This window comes from Schistocerca americana, chromosome 8, assembly GCF_021461395.2.
Source record: "Schistocerca americana isolate TAMUIC-IGC-003095 chromosome 8, iqSchAmer2.1, whole genome shotgun sequence".
NCBI classification, from domain to species: domain Eukaryota; kingdom Metazoa; phylum Arthropoda; class Insecta; order Orthoptera; family Acrididae; genus Schistocerca; species Schistocerca americana.
The window spans coordinates 185261303-185282658 of record NC_060126.1 but is presented as its reverse complement, the minus strand read 5'-3'; the positions used below and the strand labels follow the sequence as shown (position 1 = coordinate 185282658).

Genomic DNA, 21356 nt, shown 5'->3' with positions numbered 1-21356 from the left:
GTCTACTTTGACCTGCATAAGGCATATGACATGGCTTGGCATTGTCGCGTTTTAGTTACCCTCCATGACTGGGGCTTTAGCAGGCTCCTTCCAATTTTTTTACTTGAGTTTTTAGCCCACCTGCTCTTTCAGGTTAGAACTGGTACTTCACTCAGCACCCCTTGGATTCAGGAGAACAGTATCCCATAGGGTTCTGTGTTAAGTGTTGCACTCATCCTCATCACCATCAAAGGGCTTGTAACCTCTGTTGGGCCTCTGGTTGCCACTGTGTTGTATGTTGATGAGTTTTGCATCTGATGCAACTCCCACTTGGTAGCATCTGCTGAATGCAAGCTCCAAGGCACCATCAAACAGACCTCCGTGTGGGCCCTTTCCCATGGCTTCCAGTTTTCATCCTCCAAAATGCGTGTTACGCATTTTTGCTGTTGATCCATAATACATCCCATCCAGAACTTTATGTATATGAATATACTTATATGGATATGGTGTCTGTTCTTTCGGACATGTCCGAAAGAACAGAACCATATCCATAAAAGTATATCATTCTGGCAATACCGGCCATGACTTTCTTCTTCTTTGCAGATGCACACACATTCCCCGAACTCTTACGAGACTTGGTAAGAATGTCTTCCACAAGTAATGAATGTGTTGGGGTGGAACACTATGAATGTAGTGTGTGGACATACAAGGTGAGAATGTGGGTCTCGCGGGAGTTGTGCACGAGATAGTCCCTGCAGTCGTGCTATCCTCTTTGTCCTCGGTGGCTCAGATGGATAGAGCGCCTGCCATGTAATCAGGAGATCGCAGGTTCGAGTCCCAGTCGGGGCACACATTTTCACCTGTCCCCATCGATATAATTCTAATTTCGTTTAGAACTTTATTTAGCCAACCAGTGCCTAGATGTTGTAGCACAGTACCATTTCTTGGACCTTCTTTTTGATAAAAAGCTGATGCGGTTGCACCATATTCACCACCTGAAGACTACTTGCATGTGGAATCTTAATGCTCTCTGCCTCCTGGCCTACACATCTTGGGGTACAGACCGTGCTACTCTTCTCCATCTGTAGTACACACTCTGGTTTTCTCCATTTTAGGTTATGGATGTCACGTTTATGCCTCAGTGGCTCCTTCCACTCTGAAACAACGAGACCCTGTTCATCATTATGGGGTGTGTCCGGCTACTGGTGCCTTTTGCTCTAGACCCATTGACAGTCGCTTCTGAGAAGTGGGGATTCCTCCTCTGCAAATATGATAAAGGCCAACTCCTAGTTTCTTATGCAATCACCATTTCACAATTCCCTGATCATCCCGTGTACCCCATCCTCTTTGCAAACAATGTCTCCCTCCTGATTCCTGTCCTTGGATGAGAATGCCACTTGCAGTGTGTCTCACTTCCCTCTGTCAGGATCTCCATCTCAGGTTACTGAAAAGTGCCCCATGTAGTTCTCCTGCACCCTAACTCGGAAGGTGCCATTCGGTAAATGAAGCACTAACTGAAGTGCAAAGTATAGTGAAGACTCCAGTTGTAATCTGAAAAAAAAGCCATTGTTACTACATTTAACTCATCCCAAATGTACTCTGTGATGTCATCCTCTCAAGCTGTGTGTGTTACTTAAGGGAGTGGGAAGGGCAGAGGAAGCTTGAAAGAGTAATTATTTGCCACCTTACCTGGTTTGGTCATACCAATATTCAAGAAAGATAGGAGTAATCCAATAATTACAGGCCGATATCATTAATGTTGATATGCAGCAGGCTTTTGGAATGTATATTTTTTGAAGATTATGTATTACCTCGAAGAGAGCAGCCTATTGACACACAGTCAACATGGATTTAGAAAACTTCGTTCTTATGAAATACAACTAGCTCTTTACTCATGTTATTGAGAAGGGAATTCGTATTGATTTCTTATTTCCAGATTTCCAGAAGGCTTCCGTCACTGTACCACACAAGTGGGTTGTAGTGGAATTGCGTGCGTCTCAGTTATATGACTGGATTCGTGATTTTCCGTCAGAGAGGCCACAGTTTGTGGAAACTGACAGAAAGTCATTGAGTAAAACAGAAGTTATTTCTGGTGTTCCTCAAGGTAGTGTTTATAGGCCCTGTGCAGTTCCTTATCAATATAAGCTATTGAGGAGACAATCTGTGCAGCCGTCTTGGGTTGTGTGCAGATGATGCTGTTGTTTATTGTCTAATAAAGTCATCAGAAGACCGAAACAAATTGCAAAATGATTTAGAACAGATACTTGTATGGTTCAAAAATTGGCAAATGGGCCTAAATAATGAAAAGTGTAAGGTCATCCTCCTGAGTGCTAGAAGGAATCCATTGAGCTTTGGTTACATGATAAATCAAGAAAATCTAAAGGTCATAAATTAAAAAAAAATACCTACGTATTATAATTGCAGACAACTTAAATTGGAAATAACACACAGAAAATGTTGTGAGGAAGGCAAACCAAAGACAGCGTTTTATTCAGAGAAAACTTAGAAAATGTAACAGAAAGATATAGGTGCTCGTTTTTTCTACACACTATTTGGGGTTGGAATAATAGAGAATTATTGTGAAGGTGGTTCAGTGAACCTTCTACCAGGCACTTAAGTGTGATTTGTAGAGTATCGATGTAGATGTGGATGTAAGTATCAGATTGGCAGTTTTCAGTAGCTTCAGCAGTTGCTACTCTACTATGAATATGCATAACTTGAACACGCTGGAGATAGCCATACAATAGCCATATTTGCTGCAGCTACATCTGATAGGTGTGTTTTCTGATCTGATCTGCAGCAATATGTATCTCCTAGGAATCAGTGCAGCACAATATAAATGAAGCTTTGTGAGGCGACTATCCATCCTAATGTGATCCATTCTTGCAGATGCACTTACTGATTATTTTATATAAAAAATAGTCTTCAAAGGGAGTATTTTAAGCCTGATATTCATCTGACATCAATGAATCCCTTAATAATTTGAGAAAAATATAACCTTTGTAAAATTACAAGTAATAAACATCAAAGATATGAAGCAGAGCTCACATAAACTCCTCTCGAAGTCCAGTTTAATTTCAATTGTGGCACTGCGCATAAAATGTCATAAATATGGAAATGTATTTGATAGTATTTAGGGTGCACATCTATAATAGTACATCTTAAAGCTTGCGTCCTAGGCACGTTCTGTGTAGATTATGCAGAGTTAAAAAGATTCAGCGCTTCCATTCTCATAGTGTTTTGCGAGCAGTGTGGCAAATGTAATCACCAAATACAGATTTACAGATTAACCATTGCATTGTCCAACTCTTGTAGAGATAATGGAAACAACAAGATGTTCTGTCCTTATGCTGTATGCCTGAAATAGAGGAAATGTCCTAGCAAATAAAGAAAGTATTCATGATGGACATCTTGTCATAAATTCATGTTCCTCTACATGCTGTTGCCTTTTTTAGAGTAAAAAAATTATATTGATGAGGGAATAATGGACAGGAAACAAGGTTATTAAAGTCTTTGACACAACTGAGGAAAACCTCCTTTTTCACTTGTTTAGGGGAAAGAAAATAGCATTAATCAAACTTTGCATATATTGGAAATGTAGTGAGTGTTTTGGTGTAGTGTGCTGCTATCAGTATCAACATTTTAACAGCTTACTTTTTACGCTATTGCATAAGCTCAGTTTGTAATATTTGCTAGTGACCTCAGTTCTATTTCAAGTTATGAAGTAATCAGTGTGGAAATTATTGAGAAGTAGAGTTTATTGCATATCCCCTAGGCTCCCTGTGGTCAGCTAGGTGCTCTATTTAATTATTTTTTAATTATTTTAACAGACTTTTACACAGTAATATGACCCAATAATATGACTTCTACATGCTATTTTTTGTCAAATGTGAATCAGTGCCAAAATTAAAACTTTGTGTTTATTTTAAACTATGGGTCTTTAATACTCTTCCACCACAATTACTGCTAAGCCACTTCAGTGCATTCCTTCACATCATCAATCCTGTTGCACAGTCTACAGTTCATTGCTATCTATCCTATGTATTTTCCTGATGATAATCCTCATTTGCTTTCTGCATATATTTTCTTTCCTGTGTTGTAACATTAGATCATTGTTGTTGATAGTGCAGGTATTTCAGCTAGAGCTAGAGCAGTTGTATAGCACTTATTCCTTTGTCTTTGTATCTTAAGTCTATTTTCTTTACAAACAATTTTAAATATGATGACTAATATTTTCCTTAAATTTTTAATAATGTTGTGCAAAATAATTAAAATAATAGTACTCCATTTCAGGATGCCAATTATGCTTCGCAGCTCTAACTGTGTTCTTACTGGGAAAAGTCAGGCAGAACTGGCCAAGATGAATGAGTGTCCACTTGACCCAGGTGGCTATTTCATTGTCAGAGGACAAGAGAAAGTGAGTGATTATCTACAAGGGAAACATTATACATAAGTCTTAAGTCAGCAAATGTAAAAATACCAGTATTCTGCTTTGCTTGCTTCTAAAGATGGTGTATCTTCTTTTCGCACTTATAGTCTTGTTCTCGTTTGGAAGGTATGGTCTCTCTCTCTCACTGACTGACTCTGTGTGAGTGTGTGTGTGTGTGTGTGTGTGTCATTATCCTCTTCATTTTCTCTCATTATTTCCTTATTTCAAATTCATGCTGCAGACTTCCCTATGGTGCCATGCTTACTACCTTCAGATATTTAATAAAAACAGACTTATGATATGTCACTGAATAAAATAGTGAACAAGTGTACTGATTCCAGAATGAGATTTTCACTCTGCAACGGAGTGTGCGCTGATATGAAACTTCCTGGCAGATTAAAACTGTGCGCCCGACCGAGACTCGAACTCGGGACCTTTACCTTTCGCGGGCAAGTGCTCTACAATCTGAGCTACCGAAGCACGACTCGCGCCCGGTACTCACAGCTTTACTTCTGCCAGTATCTCGTCTCCTACCTTCCAAACTTTACAGTGTACTGATGTCAAAAATATAAGTGTTTAGAGAGGAAAGTGTGATTTTAAGTTCAACCAGGGCTGGTATTTACACTCTCACTGTTCCTCTCCATAGGCATTCATTGTACTTAACACTAAGAGTAGAATTCTTAATTTATCTTAAACATTTTGTATTAACAAATATCTCAGGCCTTACACTGTCAAAACCATACCTTGGTCATGTATAAACCATTCTGCTTATGAATATGCCCAAGAATCTTTTTAAACTTTACAAATGATTTGTTTTGTACATTGAGCGCATCAAAAAGACTTTGAGGTTTCTATTTAATGTATGTTTTAAGCATAGTTTTGAGAACAATTCAACATAGAGTGAAAGAACAAAGGTGCTCGTTTAGTTGCATGCATGCTTATAAACTAGTTCCTCAAATTTTTGCTTGAAGTTTTTGTAGTAAACATGACTTCTGAAGAGAAAGCAGTCTTTGTTTTGCAGTTTGCAGACAGTGAAATCGCAGAATGTCTTTAACCCTCAAGTAGGCATGCCAGATTTCATAACACAAGTAGGTTCATGGCGTACTTTTTACATGTGTAATGAATAGCTGTCTTTATGTGACCAAGGTAAACATGTATGAGCAAAATCACAGTTTAATTATAGTTTAATTAAACAATGACAAAACAAATGTATAGTATGTGAGCTAAATCACTGTTTAAATAAAGAATAATAAAATAAACTTCCATTGTATCACTCTGTTGCTGTGTACAAGTGTTACCTCACAGTAGTGACCCACTCGGAACATTAAAGAGTGCAGTTGCTTCAGATCCCAGCCAAATGTTTATGTGATTACTAATTATCCTGTAGACAACTGGGATCGTGCTGCTATCTCGTAATCCTTGGCATTTTCTTGCACGGATCGTATATGTTTTTCCGTCTAGTTCACTGACTGTTGTATATTACTGTTGCTCATTTGGATGAATGAAACCCCAATTTACCACTGTGTTAGCTAAAGCAATAAAGAAGGAATAGGTACGGGCTCACAATTGTAAAACAACAGTGGAATGGTACAAGACAATGTTACATGTGGTTGGCGCACTTTATGCATAGCGTGCCTGCTTGAGGGTTAAAAGAGAGGACTGTGAACTGAATGTTTGACTTGCAACTGTCTTTTCTGGAGACTCAGTAAATTAGTTTGTAGGATGAGCAGCTCCAATTATGGTTGTGTAGAGAGTTTTATGAAAATGCTTGCAAGTGTGTCATCATTTACAGCCTTTACAAACTGTTACTAATAAACTACAGTTTGTGTCGATTTTGTAGACAAAATTGTAATGCTTGAAGAAGACTTTTGTATATGTTATCTTTAGTGACAAATCAACATTTATCTCAGCTGAAGGGTGGGCATGCCAAAGGTATGGTTGGTCAGAAACTTGCTGAGAGATATTGCAAAGGGAACGAGACATCTCAACATTGAATATCGTTGTTGTGTTTTTCTTTTGTACTGAAGCAAGTGTGGCAGCAGTTGATATTCTTGATATCATACAATTTTAGTTCTTTCCTCAACTGTGAAATTTTTGAGAACAGAAATAGATGGTTTGAAATTATAAATAGTGGGTTTACTGAACTCTTGTACCAGGAAGAAATGGATGAGTACAGGCTTATCAACACAAAATCAAATATGGCTAATACAGGAGTATATATAATAACCAACAAGAAAACAGGATTGCAGGTGAACTACATGAACAGCATAGTAAATGGTTTATGATAGCCAAGATAAACACGAAACCATGGTCCAGCACAGTAGTACAAGTATATATGTCTGCTAGGTGTCCGCACGATAGAGAGACTGAAAAAATTGTGATGAGGCAAATAAACTATTCAGTACATTAAGGGAAACTTAATTGTAATGTGAAATAAATTGTAATGGAAATCAGTAGTTGGTGCAAGAAGAGAACAAAGACAGACAGAAGAATCTGCACTAGAAAAACAATGAAAGAGAAAATTTCCCGGTGTAATCTGGCACATAACACAGTTTAATCATTGCAGACAACTGGGACTTGGAGACACTGGATGGATTCTGATGGATTACAAAATGGTAAGATAAGTATTTAGAAACCAAGTTTTAACCCACAAAACATTGCAAGTAGCACATATGGAGCCCACTCATAATTTATTGGTTATGAACTGCAGAGTACAATTATATACATATATTCAAAAGCCTAGTGAGTTAAGGAGATGGTTCCTAGAAAAGTAGAAACAACCAGAGAGTGTTGAGAATTTCAGACTGTGCATTAGGTGAAACTAAGCGAAACGGGATAGAAGAAGAATTAACAGCCGTGAAAGGCATAGTAATGCCAGCAGAAGGAAACCTAGTCAAAAAAGCAACACCCAGCAGAAATTAGTGGATAACACAGGAGATATTCAGTTTGATTAATGAAAAAAATAAAAAGAAACAGGCAAAGTGACAAACTAGGACTGGGAGAGAAGAAATGCAAATCTGTAGACCATTACCGAATAAAGACATTCCCTCAGAATTAATAAAATCCTTGGGAGGGTCAACCATGATAACACTGTTCCTTCTGGTATGCAGGATCCTACAGATTTTAGGAACAACTTAATGATTCCAGTAACAAAAAAGGCAAGTGCTGACGGATGTGTATATTATCAAACCATTAAGTTTGTTATTATCAAACCATAAGTTTGATAAGTCATGACTGTAAAATACAACTGGAGGACAGAAGACCAGAAGAAGAAAGGTCAGTTTGAGTTCCAGGGAAATGTAGGAACACACAAAGCAACACTGATGCTATACATTCTTTTAGACACCAGGTTTATGAAAAGCAAAGCCACATTTATGGAATTAGTAATTTAGAGACAGCTTTCAGAATCCTGAAGTTACTGGGGATCTGGGGATAATATACAGGCAGTGGAAGGTTATCTACAGCTTTTACAGATACCAGACAGTGTTTATGAGTAAAAGTGCATGAAAGGGAAGCAGTAATTGAGAAGGGAGGGGGAAAGAGTTGTAGTATATCCATGTTGTACAATCCTTATATTGAGCACGTAGTAAAGAAAGAAAACCAAGGATAAGTCTAGAAATGAAATTAAAGTTCAGTGAGGGGGGAGGGGGGGGGGGGGAGAAAGGAGGGAGGAGAGAGAGAGAGAGAGAGAGAGAGAGAGAGAGAGAGAGAGAGAGAGAAGACTGTAAGGTTTGCCATTTGACATTGGAATTCTATAAGAGACAGCAAGATAGTTGGAATATCAGTTGAATGGGGTATACAGTATCTTGGAAAGATGTTATAAGATAAAATTCAGCAAGGTTTATGGAATAATATAGTGAAATCACGTGGTGATGAGAGATGCTGATGCTGCAAGTAGTACACAAATTTTACGATTTTAGTACCAAAATAACTGATAATGACGGTATTTAAGATGGCATCAAATGCCGACTTGCAATAAGAAGAAAAACTGTTCTGCAAAAGAGAGATACAGTGTATTTCAAAGAGATGTAAAGTGCTAAGTGACTATCCCAGAACTTGGCATAAATTGCAGGTTGCCTCCCTAACGACTTCCAAGGCCAACAAATATGAGGTTTATTCAAATGAAACCTGGCCAGTGCATGTACCTTTGCCTTAAACATGAGGTGGCACCACATAACTGCGGCTATGGTGGCGCCATCTATTGGTAGAGAGACTGATGCATGCGTAGGTAGTCACACAAGTTGTCATCCACTACCGAACGTGCAGGCGAGTAAGCAGGAACAGTGAGGAGTAATTTGAGTTTTGGCGGCAGAGGGAGTTGGAGGCCGTGAAATTGTATCGCAGGATGAAGGCTCTGTATGGTGAGTACAGTCTGAGTTGTTCAAGTGTTGTGGAATGGCGCAAACGGTTCCTTTAGGGTCGCGAGTCACTGGAAGGCGATGCTTGTCCTGGACAGGCTCAGCATGTCATCACACTGGAAATGGTTGTGGAAGTGAAAGCTTTAGTCTTGGACAACTGTAGAATCACCGTGGACGAGATCCATCAGTTAGTGGGTATTAGCGTGGGCACTGCTCACACCATAATGCATCAACACTTGAACTTTCGAAAAATCTGTGCGCAATGGGTTCCCCATCAGCTGATCACCGAACAGCGCAATACTTGAATGGCACTGTCTCTTAGTCACCTGCAATTATGAGGAGGAATATGGCTTTCTTGCGTATTGTCACAGGTGATGAAAGATGGTGGAACAGTGTTGAACCGGAAAGCAAGCATCAGAGCAAGCAGTGGAAACATGCAACTGCATCACCTCCAAAGAAATCAAAGGCTGTGCGCACCAGTTCTGGTAAGGTCATGATGTTCTTTTTTAACCACAAGGGCCTACTGCTTGTCGAGTTCCTGGAATGGGAAAGAACCGTCAATGCCCAGTATTATCAAGCCACTTTACAGAACCTTAGACGAGCCATCAAGTCGAAATGCCGAGGCATGTTGTCCAGTGGCATTATCCTCCTGCATGATAATGCCTGCCCACACACGGCCAATGCGGTGAAGACGACATTGCAGCAATTTCGGTGGGATACAATGGAGCATCCACCATACAGTCCCGATGTTTCACCGTGTGACTTTCATGTGTTTCGACCTCTAAAACAAGCTATTTGAGGACATCGATTTGCAATCGATGACGAAGTGTGTAACGAGGTCGAGGCCTGGATCCAACAGCAGCCTACTAGCTTCTTCAAGGATGGAACTGACCGGCTAGTGTCGCATTGGGATAAATGTGTCGACAGTTTTGGTGACTATTTTTTAGTATGTGTACTGCATATAACTACATTTTTGTGTTAATAAAATCATTACCGTTACTTTACACTACTAACTGGGTTTCATTTGAATGCCCCTTATATTTGATTTTAAATATTTCACATAATTAATTATTGAATTTACAAATTTAAGATGCTGTCATAATCTGCTCATAAAGAGGTGTAATCTTATGTTAAAAGTTTAACACCATATGACAATTCTTATAGCTACAAACTGTATGTTAGCTTTGAGGCAGCACCGAGCGAGGTGGCGCAGTAATTAGCACACTGGACTCGCATTCAGGAGGGTGATGGTTCAAACTTGCATCCAGCCATCCAGATTTAGGTTTTCTGTGATTTCCCTAAATTGCTTCAGACAAATGCTGGGATGGTTCCTTCAAAAGGACTTGGGCAGTTTCCTACCCCAACCTTAAAACAATCTGAGCTTGTGCTCTGTCTCTAATGGTCTTGATGTTGACAGGACATTAAACTCGTTCTTCCTTCCTTCAAGGCACACTCATACTTGGGCTTTATTAATCCACTATTTGAGAATTAGAGCACTTAGTGTCTTCCAACAAACTTCAAACATAATGTCAAATGTTTATGAAACTTTTTCTTGCAGATTCTCCCCACAAAGTGATGACAGAAAAAAAAGTTATTCACTTACTGCATTTGTACTGTTCATACGGCATACCTAACATTACTACCAACTCCAATAGCAGTGCAGTTTACAGATGATATCCGCATATACCATTAAATGTGCCTTCAAAATCATACCGTTGTATGACCCACAGTGTCAGAGATATGATGTCATAAACTTTGAGGTGCATGAAAAACTTCTTTTTCTTAAAATGGAACACAAATTACCCCCCCATGAAACATGACTTGCCGTTGGTGGAGAGGCTTGCGTGCCTCAGCGATACAGATAACCGTACAGTAGGTGCAACCACAACGGAGGGGTGTCTATTGAGAGGCCAGACAAACGTGTGCTTCCTGAAGAGGGGCAGCAGCCTTTTCAGTAGTTGCAGGGCCAACAGTCTGGATGATTGACTGATCTGGCCCTGTAACACTAACCAAAACGGCCTTGCTATGCTGGTACGCGAACAACTGAAAGCAAGGGGAAACTACAGCCATAATTTTTCCCGAGGGCATGCAGCTTTACTGTATGGTTAAATGATGATGGCATCCTTTTGGATAAAATATTCCGGAAGTAAAATAGTCCCACTTGTATGAATATCAAGAGCTCAGATAGTAACCCAGTTCTAAGCAAAGAAGGGAAAGCAGAAAGATGGAAGGAGTATATACAGGGTCTATACAAGGGTGATGTTCTTGAGGACAATATTATAGAAATGGAAGAGAATGTAGATGAAGATGAAATAGGAGATATGATACTGCGTGAAGAGTTTGACAGAGCACTGAAAGACGCAAGTCGAAACAAGGCCCTGGGAGTAGACAAATTTCCATTAGAACTATTGATACCCTTGGGTGAGCCAGCCCTGACAAAACTCTGCCGTCTGGTGAGCAAGATGTATGAGACAGGTGAAATAACCTCAGACTTGAAGAAGAATATAATAATTCCAATCCCAAAGAAAGCAGGTGTTGACAGATGTGAAAATTACTAAACTATCAGTTTAATAAGCCATGGCTGCAAAATACTAACACGAATTCTTTACAGATGAATAGAAAAACTGGTAGAAGCCGACCTCGGGGAAGATCATTTTGGATTCCATAGAAATGTTGGAACATGTGAGGAAATACTGACCCTATGACTTATCTTAGAAAATAGATTAAGGAAAGGGCAAGCCTACGTTTCTAGCATTTGTAGACCTAGAGAAAGCTTTTGACAGTTTTGACTGGAATACTCTCTTTCAAATTCTGAAGGTGGCAGGGGTAAAATACAGGGAGCAAAAGGCTATTTACAATTTGTACAGAAACCAGATACCAGTTATCAGAGTCGAGGGACTTCAAAGGGAAGCAGTGGTTGGGAAGGGAGTGAGACAGGGTTGTAGCCTATCCCCAATGTTATTCAATCTGTATATTGAGCAAGCAGTAAAGGAAACAAAAGAAAAATTTGGAGTAGGAATTAAAATCCATGCAGAAGAAATAAAAACTTTGAGGTTTGCCGATGACATTGTAATTCTGTCAGTCAGCAAAGGACCTGGAAGAGCAGCTTAGCGGAATGGACAGTGTCTTGAAAGGAGGATATAAGATGAACATCAACAAAAGCAAAATGAGGATAATGGAATGTAGTTGAATTAAGTCGGGTGATGCTTTGGGAATTAGATTAAGAAATGAGACACTTAAATGAGTTTCCTTAAAGAAGTAAATGAGTTTTGCTATTTGGGGAGCAAAATAACTGATGATGGTCGAAGTAGAGAGGATATAAAATGTAGACTGGCAATGGCAAGGAAAGTGTTTCTGAGGAAGAGAAGTTTGTTAACATTGAGTATAGATTTAAGTGTCAGGAAGTCTTTTGTGAAAGTATTTGTATGGAGTGTAACAATGTATGGAAGTGAAATGTGGACGATAAATAGTTTGGACAAGAAGAGAATAGAAGCTTTCGAAATGTGGTGCTACAGTAGAATGCTGAAGATTAGATGGGTAGATCACATACCTAATGAGGAGGTATTGAATGGAATTGGGAGAGAAGAGAAATTTGTGGCACAACTTGACTAGAAGAAGGGATCGGTTGGTAGGGCATATTCTGAGGCATCAAGGGATCACCAATTTAGCATTGGAGGCCAGTGTGGAGGGTAAAAATCGTAGAGGGAGACCGAGAGATGAATATACTAAACAGATTCAGAAGGATGTAGGTTGCAGTAGGTACTGGGAGATGAAGAAGCTTGCACAGGATAGAGTAGCATGGAGAGCTGCATCAAACCAGTCCCTGGACTGAAGACCACTACAACAACAACTTGTTCATTCAGTGTTTCATAGCAATTAAATAGTGACTTCCAACAGATTTCAAGCATGATTTCAAACCTTTTCTAAAGTTTTTCTTGGTTACATTCTTACTGTCAAATATTTAACACATTAACTCATTTGAAACTGTTTTATAAATGAAAGTTTGATTCTTTGAAGAATGTGGGATTAACTGGTTGTGATATGATGAACTATATTAAACATGGAGGTTTGATTTTTGCTCATAAGTGGCATTTGAGTTGTGCACATCCTGCGATGATGACTCAGTGTGCACATTGCCTCAGGCCCAGGTTAGGCCATGGTGGATGTGCCAGCTTCTGGCTAGCAGTCATGTTGTGCAAAGTTTTTTTGTAAGTTTAATTCAGTAAATCTTTGACAACTTCCATGTTATTTAATGTATAAAGCAGTTTGCATATCAAAATTTGAATGAGCATATGTGACATCAGTTCCGCCGCTAGCACACTCAGTGGCTTCTATATATATTGTTTGTGTTTGTGAATCTACAGTGCAAACCATAATATGAGGGTTGTCCAGAAAGTAATGCACCACATTTTTTTCTTCAACAATTCTTTGTTGAACATAATGAGAATTACACATATAAAAGATTGGTGTTTTATCTACACACCCAATTTTTTCACGTAATGTCTGTCCCGTTCTGTGGTCTTCCTCCTGCATGAAGCAAGGGCGTGTATTTCCTGTCGGTACCAATACTTGTCCTGGTAGTGGTGCCAGTGCTTCGTTGTGTGAATCACCACCTCATAGCCCCCAAAATGTGTTCCACAAATGGCATCCATTAATGGTGAATGGCAACATCAGTTCACTGCAACATGTCAGCTGTTACACCTGTGGAGGATCTCCTCAACCGCTGCAAATTATGGAGCTCCGCCAAACTGCCATCTGATGACCTCACCCTCTGTGCCCAGTGACTAACTGTACTTCTGTCGACAGCAGATGCTCCATAGACTTTGCACAAGTGTTTGTGAATATTCCCCACACAGATGCCATTTTGAAACTGTCCTGCAGCTACACTATTTGTCGTAAGTGATGGAAACTTGGCACGCCCATTCAGGAGACTACAAATAATACATACATAACATTTCACATTCGTAATATTGTTTTCAACTGAGAAAAAAAAGCAGTGTATTATTTTCTGGGTAACCCTCGTGGGTACAGTGAAGAAAATTAGATGGCAGCAACTCAATTCTGCCAGTATTTAGATATAAATTACAATCAATACATGTAAAAAGATACAGCATGGAAAAGTTTTTTCTAAGTTTAATACAGTAAATTTTTGACAACATTCGTGTTATTTAATGTGTAAAGGAGTTCACGTACTTAAACTGTAGCTCTCAGTGACATGCTCCGATTGAGATACTCACACGATTTGTAACACGATAAATTAAGTTGTGAGATGCACTTTAATTGAAAGTCAATTGAAAATTAATATAAAATCTGGTACAAGTCAAATACACATCCATCAAGGCATTATGCAGTGGCGGACATTGTTACTTGCTATATTTAATGTTCAGTTCCTAAGGTTCATATTTGTTTTTATTAATTGTTTATAAATATGCGTAGTTTCACCCACAACATGAGAACTGTCATAGATACCATAAGTCTCAATATTGCAATAGAAAGAAGAATAAAAAAGGAAGTGGAGCCATATTAATAATTGTTGTGATATTTGATGGCACAGAGTATATGAAATGATTTTAAGCACTGCAGTGAAGTTTATAACTATTTAACTTTGAATTTTTGGGCAAATTATTGCACATTAAATTGAGTGAAAGGTATCAGATTAGACTAGAGTTTTAACACATAGCTAATGAGGCAATCATAATTTCAATGTCATTAATGTATCAAAAGCTCTAAATTAGGCTAGTGGAACTACAAGCTTATTAACTGACGTAGATGCGGGATTTTCTGTGAAGGGGTGAACCAAAACCATAAAGGGACAGCTGCCATCTTGCAATAGGACTGTGTTCTGGGTGATTTGATTCAGGCAACATCTGGACTAGTATGAATAGCATCCCAGCAGCGTACATGTTGAGAGAGAGAAATTTTTCGGACTGTCAGTCACAACAATTTCAACAGAATAAAGAACAGCTATACACAACATGGAAACAAGTTCTGCCCTGATCACCCTGTCCACTGACAAAGGTTTCCACATGGAAGTTATGAACTGGCCACTGACAAAGGTTTCCACATGGAAGTTATGAACTGGAATGACTGCCTGGTGGAAGGCCTCTGCCATTTAACTGGCTCCTCCACTTATAAACCCTGCCCTGCCATAGTGATCCCTGGTGACAGGCCTCTGCCATTTAACTGGCTCCTCCACTTATAAACCCTGCCCTGCCATAGTGATCCCACTCTACAAGTACAGCATAACCTCCAGCCCATGCTTAAAGACTCAGGCACTTCCTAGAACCTCATCACTGAATCCATTTCCCTCCTCACTCCTATGACATGCACATTTTATATGCCCCCCAAAAACCCCAAAAACCAACAATCCTGGATGCCCCATTGTAGCTGGTTACTGTGCCCCCACTGAACGAATTTTGGCCCCCATTGACCAATACCCTCAACTAATTGCCTGAAATCCAGTCTTCCAGTTCACAGATACCAACCATTTCCTTAACTGACTCTCCACCGTCCCCATCCCTTTACCTCCTGGATCCCTACTTGTCACTGTTGTTGCCACTTCCCCATAAATCAACACCCCTCTTGCCCATGGTCTTGCCACTATTGAACACCACCTTTCCTAATGTCCTATAGACTCCATACACCCTACCTCACTCCTCACACACTTTACTAACTTTATCATAACACACAACTACTTCTTCACTGAAGGGAAAGTATACAAAGAAATCTGCTATACAGCCGAGGCCACCCACATGGTACCATCGTATGCCGTCCTTTTATGGGCTGTCTAGAGAAAACTTTCCTAGCCTCTCAAAATGCCAAACACGTAGTCTGGTTCAGAGTCATTGGTGATATCATCATGGTGTGAACTTCCAGCATATCTGCAGTGACAGGAACTTCTGTACGCAATATGCTGAAGGTCTCACCAAGGTGTTCTCAGATAGGCACTGTCCCCCATACCTAGTCTGCAAACAGATCTCCTTTCCCATTTTCCCACACACCTCCAATCTTCCCACCACCCTCGACAACCAGCGGCAAAGGAGTGCTCCCTTCATCATACAGTACCACACCGGAGTGGAACAATTGAACCACATTCTCCATCAGTGCTTTGAATGTCTGTCGTCATGCTCTGATGTGAGGGACATCCTACCCAAGATCCTTCTATCCCCTCGACATCCTACCCAAAATCCTCCCCACCCCTCCTAAAATGGTGTTCCATTGCCTCCCTACCTCCACAGCATCCTAGTTCATCCCTATGCCGCTCCTAATCTGAACCCCTTGCCACAGGCACCATATCCCTGCGGAAGAACCATGTGTAAGACCTGCCTGACCAGCTCACCAGCACTTCTTATTCCAACCCTGTCTCAGGCTAATCTTACCTCATCAGAGGCTGGGCCACCTGTGAAAGCAACCATGTCATAATATACCACATCTGCTGCAATTGTTGCACAGCTTTTTGTATTGGTATGACAACCATCCTGCTGTCCACCAGGATGAATGGCCACCACCAAACTGTGGCCATGAGCATGGTAGACCACCCTGTGGCATAACATGCAGCTGAACATAACATGCTTTATTTCAGTGGCTGATTTACAATCTGAGCCACTTGCATCCTCTCCTTCATGACCAGCTTTTCTAAACTGTGCAGATGGGAGCTCTCCTTAAAACACATTCCCTGCTCCTGAAATTATCTCACCCTCAACTTACAGTAACGTACTGTCCTCACACCACATGCTCAACACTTCCCATTCCTTTATCCTGTAACTTCAGCCCTATTCACATCCCCTCACCCTCATTGTGTGCCATCCTGTGCCAACAGACCTGCCTGATTTTCCCACATCCCCGTTCCTCTCCTTTTCTGCTCCACTCCACTTCCTCCCCCTTTACCCCCAATCTCCCTGCCCCACAGCCTCCCGACTCTGTGTCTGGCTGTCTTGTCCTGCATTTCCTTGCCTCTGTTTAGTCCTAAACAGTTGCAGTTTTTTAGTTAACATAATTTGCCCCTGTATACAGCCTAGTAGTTACTTATGCGACTGATTAGTAACATCAGGGGTATGTGCAGAATTCTGTTGATTGGACTCTGTCTTGAATGAGCATACGAGAGCAACATGTTGACTTCTCACTACATTAGTGATCAATGACTTTGAGCTGCTGGTGCCATAGTTCAATGCTTTGGGCTATAGGAGGTGCTGTGCCATTCTTTTGAAGAAATCACTCTTCTCAGTTTCAGTTGAATTGCCCCTGTTGAAATGGGCATTTTGTTCCTGTGTTATCCACATCCAAACTCAATAGACATTGAATAATGAATGAATGAGCTAGTGAGTCAATTGTACTAGTTAGACTCACACCAGCAATCGGACTGTGGAATGTGGACAATGGACGGGCCGGTAACTTGCAGATATCTGTGTGTGTTCTTTTTAGCAAGTAATGTGTTTTTAATCACATATAAATTACAGAAGTCCATCATTTTAAATTCAGAATTCATTTAGTTTCCTGAGTCTCATTTTAGATATGTTGAATTGGCTGATGCACCTGAGAGATGCATTAACACTCAAAATTTTGGTGATGCACCTGTAACAAGACATAGGGATCAGACCGAACTTATTTGTTTCAGTTTTATAGAGTCTTTGTACAGTCACGGATTGATTACAGTTGCACAGTGTTGGACCTGCTAGGATATCTTACCTGAAGATGCAATCCACCATGCATAAATTGGTTTTGAGACAGTATCCAATTCCCATCCTCTCTGTGGAGTTCACTGAACTCCCTCTTTACAGCAGGTAGAAAATGCTGTTTGAAAGGCCAGTAAAATATAAAATCGCTAAAATTGCTAGCTCATCTTACCATTGTTGCTGTACCTCACCCCCCTCTCTGCTCTCCTTCCACTTTTTTAGGGGCAAAATATTTTGATAATCATCATATAAGGGGAGGAAACCCTTTGGGATTTGTTAGAGTTTACTTCAAGAGTTGTTCTTTAGAGATGCCTTTAGGTATTTATGGTTGGAGCAAAAAGCTGTCTTGGATCCCTTCAGAAGTGTAAACTTATTTTAGCTCTAACATGTTTTAAAAATGAAAGCACCCCGAGTGTACTTTTAAATTGTCAGTGTACAATATTTGGATTAGCACTGCAATTTGGTAAAGTAGACATAAAAGGATCCAACCAGGGAAACACTCTTGACTGCTCCTTAGTTTTCCATGGACATACCCTCACTATTTACTATCCAGAACCATTTACAGTGAACATTAAGATATGTAAATAATCCTTAAGGTACTAGAAGCAGATGAGACATTATAGTAGTAATAACTTTCTTGTCCAGATTCAGTCACTGCTCTACAATCAATCCAATTGGTGTGACAAACATTACAAAAAAATATCCAAATGATCCATACCATTTTTATCTTTTACTAACACCAGATAAGGCTGCAGCATTCTGGATGCAAGAAAACTAAAGCTTCAAGATCACTGTTGAATCAAAAGGTCGTGCACTGATGAGTTACTGGGAGTGGAAAACTTGCTGCTATCAGTGAAACCAATTGTCCGTCTCTGCCATTCTTCCATTCAGTCAGAGAGTAATGAAGAAAATTGCTTACAAAACATTTGTCGAGCCCTTCATAGAACACTGCTCAAGTGTGTGGGCCTGTACTAAACAGGACTAACAGGGGATGTGGAACATAACAGATTTACCCATGGGAGAGAGTCACAGATATGCTGAAGGAACTGAACTGAACTGGCAGACACTGGAAGACAGATGCAAATCATCCTTTGAAAGCGTACTCACAAAGTTTTAAGAACCAAGTTGGAGTATACAAAGGGCTCGATCCCCGTGTCCTCAGTCACTCCTGTTTCTGGCACAACAAACGTAAAACAGATTTAGGTGATGAATCTAGTAATATAAATCCTCTATATATATCAGTAGCATAGGGCTCACAAGGACAGGATTATATTAATTGCAGCACACATAGATGTTTAAACAACCATTGTTCCTGCACTGCATGCAAGAATGGAACAGGAAGAAGCCTTAACAACTGGTGCAATGGGAAGTATCCTCTGTCATGCACTTCAATTACTTATAGAGTATGGATGAACATATACATGTAACAGTGGCACTGATATGTCTGCATGTAGCACATCGTTTTCTCTTACTCATTGCTTTCTTAATTAATTGAAGAACTCGTAATTATTTTGGTGGTGCCTGTGACATCTCTATGTACATCTACATACATACATATATACATACTCCGCAAGCCACCATATGGCACGTGACAGAGGGTACCCTTTACTACAATTAGTTGTTTCCTTTCCTGTTCCATTTGCAGATAGAGCTAGGGAAAAATGGCTGTCTATATGCCTTCATATGAGCCCTAAATTTCTCGTATCTTACCTTTGTGGTTCCTATGTGAAATATGTGTTGGCAGCAGTAGGATTGTTCTGCAGTCAGCTTAAAATGCCAGTTCTCTAAACTTCCTCTGTAGTGTTCTTCGAAATGAATGTCTTCTTCGCTCCAGGGATTTCCACTTGAGCTCTGAAAGCATATCTGTAACACTTGTATTCTGATTGAACCTACTGGTAACAAATCTAGCAGCTCGCCTCTGAATTGCTTCAATGTCTTCTTTCAATCTAACCTAGTGTGGATCCCAAATACTTGAGCAGTACTCAAGACTAGGTCACATTGGTGTCCTATATGCAGTCTTCTTTACAGATGAACAACACTTTCCTAAAATTCTCCAATAAACGGAAGTCGACCATTCATCCTCCCACCAAAACCCTTACATGCTTGTTCCATTTCATATTGCTTCGCAACGTTATGCCCAGATAATTAAATAAGGAGACTGTGTCAAGCATAACACTACTGATGCTGTATTTGCACATTAAGGGTTTGTTTTTCCTACATTAAGGGTTTGTTTTTCCTACATTAGGGGTTTGTTTTTCCTACATTAAGGGTTTGTTTTTCCTACATTACGGGTTTGTTTTTCCTACATTAAGGGTTTGTTTTTCCTACATTAAGGGTTTGTTTTTTCTAAATTAAGAGCAAGCTGCCATTCATCACACCAACTAGAAATTTTATCTAGGTCACCTTGTATCAACCTACAGACACTTATCTTCAACACCTTTCTGTACATTACAGCATCATCAGTGAACAATAGCTGCCACCCTGCTTGCCAGATGATTTATGTATATAGAAAATAGCAACCGTCCTATAACATTTCCCTGGGGCACTCCTGATGTTACCCGTCTCTAATGAACACTTGCCATCAAGGACAAAATACTGTATTCTATTACTTAAGGAGTCTTTGAGCCAGGCACATATTTGGGAGCCTATTCCATATGCACATACTTTCATTAACAGACTGCTATGGGGTACCATGTAGAATCTTGTTTGGAAATTTAGAAATATGGAATCTGCCTGTTGCCCTTCATCCACATTTTAATGGCATATGTGTGAGATTCTATTCGCAGGCCAGCACTCAATTTAAGTGGAGACTTGTGTTATGTTTTAACTGATGATAGGATGAGTCTGATATGTGATTGAAAATTTTGTGAATTCTTGGAACTTCAGCCTCAGCTTATAGGCTGCTGGTGTTAGTGTGTTGCAGAATGCCTGGCTAAGATATTTTTAGTTTAATGGCAGACAACCATACCCACCTTATACAGTATTTTATTCTCTTAACAACCTTTGTTTTTAACAGTGCAGGAAAAGACAGATTGCTTCTTACTGTAAAGAAGACACATCAAATTGCAGACACACACAATTAAGATATTCACATATAGCTTTCATCCACAGTCTTCATCAGTAAAGGATACACACACACACACACACACACACACACACACACACACACGCACACGCGCACGCACACACATGCGCGCACACACACACACACACACACACACACACACACACACACAAGCAAGCACACCTCATGCACACATTACCGCCAGCTCCAGCATCTTGGACTGGAATGCAACATCATGTGGGATTCAGGCAACAATCTGGAGGGGATGGGGAAGGGGAAGGAATAGTAGTTTATGGGTGGGCAGAGGGATAATTGCTGTCTGGTGGAGTGTGTAGGGACTAGGCTGATAATATACTCAGTGTCAGGAGGCTGTGGGGCAGGGAGGTGGGGTAAAAAGGAGCAAAGAAGGAGAGGAGTGGGGAAAGACAGGCAGATGCGTTGGCAGAGGGCTGCAAGTAAACAGGGTGAGAGATGGGAGTGGGGAGGAGATGATAGGACAGAGAGGGTGGAAACTGCTGGGTGGAGGGTGTGGGGAGTGTATGTCACTGTAGGTTGAGGCTGGGATGATTATGGGAGCAGAGAATGTGTTGTAAGGATAACTCCCATTTGCACATTTCAGAAAAGGTATTATTGTAGGGGAGGACCCCTCTTCTTTTTTGCTCCTTTTTTCCCCACTTCCAGCTCCGCAACCTCCTGATACTGCACCTGTTGTCAGTCTAGCTGCTGCACACTCCCCCGGGCAGTAATAGTCTCTCTCCCCAACCATACACTACTATCCCTTCCCGTTCTCCTGCCCCCTTCCCCTTCCCCACACCCTCCAGATTGCTGCTTGGATATCACATGAACATCAAACA

The 21356-nt window shown here is 40.4% G+C and overlaps 1 protein-coding gene across 1 annotated transcript in view; it reads left to right on the top strand.

The window, feature by feature from the left end:
* Window positions 1-21356, top strand: part of LOC124545165 (DNA-directed RNA polymerase III subunit RPC2) — a 192022-nt gene that overhangs the window by 34673 nt on the left and 135993 nt on the right. Inside the window, exon 4 of the mRNA XM_047124000.1 lies at window positions 4273-4396. Within this exon, the coding sequence (XP_046979956.1) occupies window positions 4273-4396 (124 nt within the window). The remainder of the gene's footprint in view (window positions 1-4272; window positions 4397-21356) is intronic.